Source organism: Terrapene carolina, unplaced genomic scaffold (genome assembly GCF_002925995.2).
Source record: "Terrapene carolina triunguis isolate 2854851 unplaced genomic scaffold, T_m_triunguis-2.0 Scaffold211, whole genome shotgun sequence".
Classification (NCBI taxonomy): domain Eukaryota; kingdom Metazoa; phylum Chordata; order Testudines; family Emydidae; genus Terrapene; species Terrapene triunguis.
The window spans coordinates 8,556,847-8,566,647 of NW_020664562.1; the positions used below are offsets into that span (position 1 = coordinate 8,556,847).

The window sequence follows — 9,801 nt, forward strand, 5'->3', positions numbered from 1 at the left end:
TTTATATATATGTTTTTTTCTGTCATTGTTTAGACAGTGGAACCAACAGGGAAGCGTTTCTTGCTTGCAGTTGATGTCAGTGCTTCCATGACACAAAGAGTTTTGGGCAGTGTGCTCAATGCTAGTACAGTTGCTGCAGCAATGTGTATGGTAAGAAATGGATCTCTTCTTGTAGCCATCCAGAATTCTTTAGGCTTGATTATTTAGAACAGTGAGTCAGTATTGTACTGCTCTTCTGGCACAAAGATGTCTTCAAGATGCCACTAGAGGATTCCTTAAGCATGGTGGAAATCTGTGAGTGGCATAGGGCCACCAAAAGTAGCTTCTGTGCCAACCCCCTCCTGGCTTCTGGCATAGAAGATATGGCCAGGACACCCTTATGCATGGTTGCTAGGAAGGCTCTTGAAGACTGTTGGTAACCAGAATCAATAAGAGCAGCCTAAATACTAGGCTGGTACCCAGCATATGTTAGAGGAGTCTTTAGGCTGCTTTTGTCTTAAAATCACTTTCCTTGCAGCACAATGCAGACTGAATTGAAAGTGATTTGGGAAAATATTTATGCATGAATCCATCTCATCAAGCCATGCTTTGAGGAATGTATTCACACATATGGAATGTTAATTTAGAAAGGATGATAATATTTTAAATGGTGAGGAAAATACATACTTTTTTTCCTTTTTAGGTTTTAAAATTACTTTGCTGGAGATTAGTAATATAGAAAAATACTCCAGTGCACTTTTCAAATAGCAGTCAATTTGTTTTTAAAACTTAAACTTTAAAATGAAATTACTTGTGCTTTTTTAAATTTCAGGAATATAGAAAAATAGAAATGTACCATGTTCAAATGTAGTCAGTTTCCTATAACAGAAAGGAAAGAGAGAGAGAACAGAAAAAATTCTAACTTTGTAACTAGAAACTAAAAATTAAGGTGTGTGTGTTTTTTTTTTTTTTTGTTATAGTGATTAGGTCCATTAGTTCATCTTGGATTGCTGCAATATTTAGGCACTCTAAGATATCAGTGCAAATTAAGGGTAGAGTTGAAACATTAACTTCACTTTTTTGGGGGTCAGTCATATCTGTATTATTTTAATTTGGTGCTTTGCGTTTTTAGTAGAAAATATGTTGAATTATCACAAAACAAACAAACTGCAGATAATTACAAAGTGATATAATTAAAATACTTGACCTAATTCCCCAAAACCTTATTTTTCTCCCAGGTTGTTGCACGCACAGAGAAAGATTCCAATATTGTTGCCTTTTCGCATGAAATGGTCTCCTGTCCAGTGACAAAAGACATGACATTACCTCAAGTATTACTGAAAATGTCTGAAGTATGTAAACACTTTTAGTTTTGTTGTACTGTAGTTACTGTATAATTCTGATAAATCTATTGCCAAAAATTAAGACATAATTTGAGTGATTTAGTATTTGCATTCTAATTTGTGCTTTCTAATTAATCCTAGTAGTGAATTTATTCTACATTTTAGTAAAATACTCTTCTTGTTTTTCCTTTCTTAATATATCTGATTGCTACTGAAAAGCTATGTCAAGTAAATCATATTACTTTATTATCTGAATAGTTCTACACTTCATTTTAGAGAAGTGGTATTGGCACATAATCTCATAAACTTAAAAAAATGGATAACAATAAATTCTGTAAGGCAAAATGGTGTAACTTTTTTTTTGTAATATTACCAAAAAAGCTTCTGCATATAGTACATAAAGTACTTTACATTTTCAAAGCAACTATATAAACAGTCATCTTTATATCTTCAATTCTGCATAGTCACTGCAATGTTCTAATTCATATTTTTCAGTGCTGTTAACTTGTGCTTTACAACAGCACGTGCCATAAAATGTATCAGTTTCTGGGAAATAAACTCCTCTGGTGACGTATCCAAAGCCCATTGCAGTTGGATAAGACTCCAGTTGACATCAGTGGTTAGGTTAGCCTCCAATTACAGTATTGAGTAAAAAAGGCCAAAATCCAGGGCCCAGTCCTACAATTTGATGAGCACAGGTAGACTTGTGCACCCATTTGGAACTCCACTGATTTCAGTGGACATGCATGTTGCATTGCAGGATGGGGCCTGCTGAGTTAGTCGTCATAACTAGGTTGTAAGGAAAAAAACTTCACTGTCTGTCTGCCATCAGAAAGACTTTTCTTAATTACTAAACTTATTAATTTTCCCTTTATGTTGCTACTCCTGATTTTTCTGTATGTTTTCAATTTTGTTGGCACTGGCCAATTTTGTTGAAGGGTAAAGACTGTGCTTCATATTCTTGAGGTATCATATTTCCTCTACATCCATCTCAAACCCACTCAAGTTAAACATAGTTTTTTAAAGCTAAATTCAATGTATTGAGTTGCTTGTAAGCTATACTTGAGTCCCTTATCATTTTGGTTAAGGTCCCCCCACCCCCTTAAAAAGAACCATCCTCAGAGAAATTTACATTCAGTTTATCCATAATTGCTCACAAATTCTTTTTGACTACTTTCTAAATATCTAGAGCTGGCTGAAACTTGAAATTTCCAGTTTGTGGGAACTTTCAATATTTTGACATTTGAAATTTTTATATAGAAATTTCAGTATTTTGAAATTTGGTTTCATTTCGGGTAGCAATGAAACCCAACTTTTAGAAATTTCTCACAAACTGAAAATTCTGGAAAAAAAAAATTGTTTTGGAAACAACACATTGTGATTCCAAGAGGAAATATGCTATTTGGGACCCAGTAGCTACTGACTAAACTTGACATGATTCTGGTTAGTTTCACTGTTGGAATCCTACCTGTAGTTCATCAAAAGTTCCTCAAACCCAATATATTTCAACAAAACACTTCAAGTTGATAAATCTTCATTTTCTAACAAAACCCTGTATCACTGAAATATTTTCAACCAGCTCTATAAATAAACATCATTGTTTTTAAATATACTTTGATACATTTTATGTTCAATGTTTCTAATGCAATTAATGTCAAAGAAAGAGTAACCCATTGAATGCTACATTGTAGATAGAAGTAGGAAAGCTGTTAACTTTCTCATGTCCTCCTTTGTACTATCCAATTCAGGGCCACATTGGTGTTGGATAGTTAATCGTAGCTGTTAATATGAAATTATAATATTTATAAGATATCACTGTAATACTTTCAGAATTTTATGGTGAAGAGCCCTATTCAGTTCTTAATAATATTCTTATGTATTTTTAGATTCCAATGGGTGGCACTGATTGTTCTCTTCCAATGATATGGGCTCAAAAAACACACACAGCTGCTGATGTCTTTATTGTGTTCACTGATAATGAGACGTTTGCTGGAAATATTCATCCTGCAGTTGCTCTGAAGGAGTACAGGGAGGTAAATAACCTTCTGATAATACCGTATCATTGTTCTCTCATACAATAGTGGGGAAAAATTAAATTGTTCAGAAATTTCTTTTAGAGACGAAAGCATTTGTGATTTAATGCAATAAATGTATGCTTTTGTATTACAGAAAAAAAGGTTCATTCTTCGAATCTTTGTACACTCAGGGAGAAATGAATGGCATTCGTTGCAGATAAATCTTGGGGGGAAAAAACAGGAATTTTCAGATAAAAATTTCTCATTAATTATTGGCCCAATATTTACATCCTGTGTTTAAGTTTCTGTAACAAAATTTGACATGCTTAGTGAATTTTTGAACTTTTCTATTGGATATATGATTGGTAAATCAGTGAAATTCTACTTGTACAAAAAAAAAAGTGAAGTTCTGATATTCCTCAGTGCTTTGTGATAGAGTTGTTTTCAGTAATGAAGTAAAAACTTGTATAGAAATAGCTGCCAGTATGAGGTTATGGGAGCCTGCAAAGAAGGCAGATCAACAGGAGTGAAAAAGCCACTGAAAGCAGAGCTTATGTTGCTTATTATCTTTTCAGGAGGAAAGCTACTGAAGTTATTAGCTCTGCAGGCTACTAGCCTCCAGTAGCTTTTCTTGTGCTGATCTTGTAAGCTCTGTAGGCTTTCTCCCTATAAGTCGATTTGAAATGAAACTTCACTTATAATGATGTCAAACTGCAGAAAAATTACTTCACTATAAACATGTTCCACTGTAATAAAATGTTGTTCAAATTCTGAACATAATAGATCTTTATTGCTTGCATCTGAAGAAGTGAGGTTCTTACCCACAAAAGCTTATGCTCCCAATACTTCTGTTAGTCTTAAAGGTGCCACAGGACCCTCTGTTGCTTTTTATAATAGATCTTTGACATCCTCAGTAGGAAAGAGATTTAATTTATATTCATATTATACCTTTTACTTTATATAACTCATGTGAGGACCTCAGAGTTCTTCACAAACACTAAAGACTTAGTTAATCACCACAGCACCCTTGTGAGGTAGGTAAAGTGTTACCTCTGTTCTGCAGTTGGGTAAAATTGAGGCAGAGATGTTGAATGACTAGGCCAAGGGTCACCAAGAAGTCTGTGGCAGAGCTGAGACCTGATCTGACTGCAAGAGCTATGCTTTATCCATAAATGCAGCTGTTCCTCCTATTAGATGATTGGATGGCCATTACTGACAACAGTCATATAAAATGTAGTCCATAGAAAATTTAAATGTTTCCTTTTGAAATAGTCTGTGCTGAAAAGTGGGTTAACTGTGTATTCCTGTCCATAGGCTTTGGTGGTGTGTAAAAGCAACTGATTGCATTTATTTCATTTTCACATAAATCAAACTGAGACTTTTATTTTGGTTTAAAAAAATATTAACAGCTAGATTTTGCAATCCTTACTCATGAAATCTCCTGCTGCCATCATCACTGAATCAGTACACTATGGAGTACCTGAGTAAGGACTGCAGGATTAGGCCCTAGATGATTTATAAATTGTCGTGTGTATTTTCTGGTGTACTGAAAATGCTTTATTTGCTTTCCTTCCTACTTCTAGAAAATGGGTATTCCAGCTAAACTGATCGTTTGTGGAATGACATCAAATGGCTTTACTATAGCAGACCCAGATGATAGAGGGATGTTGGATATATGTGGCTTTGATACAGGAGCTCTAGATGTCATTCGCAACTTCACTTTGGATTTGATTTAGTCTGTGAGCACCTGCTATTCACAGTGGGTCCATTGCTGGCAAGAGACTCTGCCCTGAAAACTCCCAGCCAAATGTACTATACTAAAATATGGCACATGATGCACATATCAGAATGATACCTTTTTGTAAAGAGAAAAGCAGATGAGTTATTACTTTTTTTTGTTGCACATAGTTTAAAAATAACAATGGGAAAGCCTTCTAAACGTTGCTACACAGTTTATGATTTAATTTCATTTATAATAGTTGAACAATACTAAGGTTTTCTGTCACTGTACAATGCCTTTGTCTTCAATAATAAATTGATGAGTTACTGCTGGTATTGGGAGTGGGGGCAGGAAAGGGAAATGGTGGTAATGTTTTTAAATAGTGTTAGTTTAACAGCAGTTTATTCAAATGTTGTTTTTTAATCTTTGTATTTGAAAAGAATAAGATTCAACCATTTTCATTGTTCAGTTTCAAATCTATAAAAGAGAAATTATTTTCTGGAGTGCACTAGACCATGTAACTGTGATGGAGTGTAAAAGTTACTTGTCAAATTTTATACTGACAAAGTGAAAGTGGAAATATGTGATTAAATTGTGATAATCAGACTTTTTCTGAACAGATTACTATCTGGATCTTCTAAAATAAAATGTGTAACTTTTTTGGTAAATTGAAAGGCAGTTTTTGTACATTGCAATTTCAGCAGCACTATTGTGGAATTTGTATGCTTTGTAAGAAATCTGTACAAACTCTTTTTAGCAAAAGAAAGGATCCCTGAAATCCATAAAATGAAGTCCCATCCTCCAAAGTAATAGCTTGCTGAAGTTTCAAGTGCTTTTTTGATGAGGAAGATTAACAAATGCATCTGAATTAGTGTAACTCTTAAGTTTCGGTCATCATAACCAGAAAAAAATTAGCTGTTAATTTCTGTATTATCTGCTCATTCTTTTGAAGAAATCTTATCCTAAAAAAGCAGAGCACTTCATGGCATTTAATCTGTTTAAAGCTTAACTTTATTTTTCTGATTTTTAAAAAGAAATTAAATCCGTAATCTATTTTCAAAACTACTTCTACTTCATAGTGACATTCTTACAATGATCTTTCTGCATTATACAGCGGCCGTCTTCACACTCAAAATCTTACTTGTTTAGCAATGTATTGGAAATGAGAGTTTTAATCTTCTGTATGACAATAAAGAAAGAAGAGGCCAAAAGGCATAGGGGAGAAAGTTATGTCTACAGATAACTTCTTGACTCTGTTTTAGAGCAGGGATTGATAGTAATGCGATTATATAATATCAAAAGGTCTTTTTCAAAATGTCACAGATTAAGAACACAAGTTTTATCTTTAAGGTTTTTTAGTAATACTTTACATCTTTCCCTAAACTGTATGCATGTGGCTGTCACAGTGTCCTGCTTAGGGTGACCAGACAGCAAATGTGAAAAATCGGGATGGAGGTGGGGGTAATAGGAGCCTATATAAGAAAAAGACCCAAAATCGGGACTGTCCCTATAAAATCAGGACATCTGGTCACCCTAGTCCTGCTAGCTGTGGTTATTTTAAAAGAGTAATTTGGTGTTTGTTTGAAAAAGATTGTAGTTATAAAATAAACTAATTATAGTAAATAATACATCACACTTCTGTTGCTGTGCTGAAAATGTGCTTTGAGATGTAAAGCAGGTGTTCACATTTGAACAATGGATAAACTCTTGATATCTCATTATTCAATATGTTTAAAGTATAAAGAAAATAAGTTCAAAGTTAGTGTTTGTAGGATGGAGATTTTAGACTGACAATATTTAAAATATCAGATGGGTGACTGCATGCCCAGGGCTTACTGCCTCAGTTAGTCAGACTGATGTTCAAGGTGTCATACTACCCATTTATGCCCTACTTCGAGGATTAATCAGAACAGTGAAGAATCCCACTCTGTCATGAATTTTACACGTACAGCACTTGAGCTGTTTTTTAAAATTATATCATTTGAAGAACTGGTGGTAACAGAGTAGTGCCTTTCAGTCAAAGTGAATGGAACTTCTTGCAGTTAATCATTGGTAGTAGAATAAAGTTTTCAAAATGCGAGGCTACTAACAGTTTTTTCAGGTGACCACATCCAGAAGCAACTCCATTGCTTTCTTTGTAAAAGGAATTTCAAGAGGCAGCTCCCCCATCTTGTTTTTCTCCTTGTAACCTATCCTTTTGGAGTGAGAAATTCCCTGACATTTTCAAGCCTCCTGCAAAAGAGGTACAAAGAACGTGGGGAATATACTTGATCAAGACGTTGTTAGTTATTTCAAATAAAGGCACTGGTGTGTTTTTTGTTTTAATATAGTAATTTTTTCTAAATCACAAAGGTTGAACATTTAATAAAAATGTTTACTGCTGAGCCAGAAATGTTAATGAAAACTGGGTAGGTGTTGTAAGTACAGTTTCTTATTGGGAAGTAATAAGAGTCTAGTGTTTTAGTATAAATATTACATGGATTGGAAAATTAGGAAGGTGTGTACTTAAAAAATGTGAAATGACCTTATGCAATTTTGCACAAACCTATGATAATTAAAAGGATTTGATTGGACTAATGACCGTACTGACAGATTAACAGTGGAGAATTACACTAATACTGAATCATTGAAATAAGCCCAGTTGAAAACCTAAATCCTTGAACTAGATAAGCAGAGTGAAGGTAAACATTCAGTACAGTCAATAGGACATTAAGTACATCTGTTAGAATTGTGTACCACTTCTAGTCATATCCTCTCCGTTATTGAAAAGATGGAGTATGGAATATGCTCCTACGTACTTACATTACTCTCTACTGAAAGATACTAATAGGGTACAATTTTACATTCTGACTGGTTTTGTTTGTACTGATAGGACTATATTGTCCCCTATGTGGGCTGCCTCCCCCAATGTTTCCATTAGTGGATGAGTAGGGTTTGTGCCTTCCTACTATGGAAGTGGTAGAGAGAGGAGTCCTTTTTCCCCAATAGCAGATTGACTGAGATCTGCAAAGGCCTTACCTCTGGCAGGAGCCAGGAGGCAACGCAGAGGGGCTGCTGTCGCCTAAACCTCCCCTTGAAGATTTCCAGAGTACAGAGAGGGACAGCTGAAAGTTTAACACTGACAAGGTATTAGCGTACATGCTGAAGTCCCACAAGTCTGGAAGACGTATTGCCACTCACCTCATTCTCTTTTAGCTTATGGTTCTGAACCCTAAGGTTGGGAGCATAGAGCATACGTTCTTTAGTTTTAAATCCAGTAACCCAACAGTTTCTAGTCTGCAGAATGAATAGGTCAAGATAATTTGCAAATTGGAGCGTGGATGTGTGTGTGGGTGAGTCTAATAGTTACAGTAACATTAAAAAAAAAACCTATTAAAATGTGTGAGCTAAAGGCGTAATTGCCAAACTTCATTTAGAATTAAATTATTTATGATAAGTATACTGAATTACCTTTTCACCAAAGAGGAGAGATGACCTTATCAAGCTCATATTGTTTGCAGTGGTGGAACACTTTGTTTCCATTTGGCTCTAGACAAAATACAATCAAGTATAATTATGCACTGAGATTTATTACAGAAAGGAGAAATTTAAGAGCTAGTTTGAAATTAAGTTCAGTTTTTCAAAGCGAATATGTCCAAATGTCTGCAATGGGCAAAAGTCCAGTTAGGAGTGTGATTTGATTTCCTGATACCTGCCTGAATAAAGAGGCTTTCAAATTAATTTCCATTTCACTAGGAACCCACATGCTAGTCCTAGATTTTTATTAGAATTATTGATAGCTACAGAATACATATGTGGGTTGTTTAAAGAATGAAAAACACTTAGTAATAGCCGGGTTTGTAATATAAAGTGCTGCTGTGCAAGAGGCTAATGGGGTTTGGAAGCATTTCAAAAATATCTAACATTATCCTAACACCTGAGAATAACCTAACTATTGTGTATATTTAAGGATGTAATGGTGACAGGCTTGTGCTTTGAGAAAGAAATGGCGGGCGGGGAGAACTGGAAGCATAATATGTAAGTAAAATACAGAAAGGGTGATCAAGTGCTCATGGATTTTATACGCCAAGAGCTTGCCTCGAAGCTGTGAGAGGATGCTTTTTTGATCAGAGCAGTGACAAGAGAGCCCAAACTGTAGTCCCATTGCTAGAAGAATATGTATATGGATTTAGGACTTCAAAAAAAACAACAACCTGATTTAAGATCCCAATTTGGGTAGCTCTTTAAAAGACAATTGGGGGCAGGGGAGAAGTATTTCCTGAAAATACTTAGGCCATGTCCACACTTACCAGTAGATTGACTCTGCTGCAATCGAAAGCGGTGTCGATCTAGCGGTCTGTTGAAGACCCGCTAAATGGATCGCAGAGCACTCTCCAGTCGATTCCAGTACTCCACCTCCCTGAGAAAAGAGAAGGAAGTCATCGGGAGAGCGTCTCCTGTCGACCCAGCACGGTGTAGACACCGGGGTAAGTTGACCTAAGCTACGTCGACTTCAGTTAAGTTATTCACATAACTGAACTAGCGTAACTTGGGTCAACTTGCTGCAGTAGTGTAGACCAGCTCTAAAATCCCCTTTCCACCTCATTTATTTACATTTTATACCAATTATATATCAAACATTAATTTAAAATAATGAAATCTAAACTATATCATAGAAAAGTTAATTAAAAGGGAACTTAACAGGTTGTCAAGAATTGGGTTTTACACTGAGAAATTTGGACTTACAATAAAGAAGAAGAATTTA

The 9,801-nt window shown here is 35.2% G+C and overlaps 1 protein-coding gene across 1 annotated transcript in view; it reads left to right on the top strand.

Moving 5' to 3' along the window:
- LOC113407343 (60 kDa SS-A/Ro ribonucleoprotein-like) overlaps positions 1 to 5,073 on the top strand; it is a 32,937-nt gene extending 27,864 nt beyond the window's left edge. Inside the window, exons 6-9 of the mRNA XM_026655745.2 lie at positions 34 to 150; positions 1,218 to 1,331; positions 3,209 to 3,355; positions 4,921 to 5,073. Coding sequence (XP_026511530.1) covers positions 34 to 150; positions 1,218 to 1,331; positions 3,209 to 3,355; positions 4,921 to 5,073 — 531 coding nt within the window. The remainder of the gene's footprint in view (positions 1 to 33; positions 151 to 1,217; positions 1,332 to 3,208; positions 3,356 to 4,920) is intronic.
- The last annotated feature ends 4,728 nt before the right edge of the window (positions 5,074 to 9,801 follow it).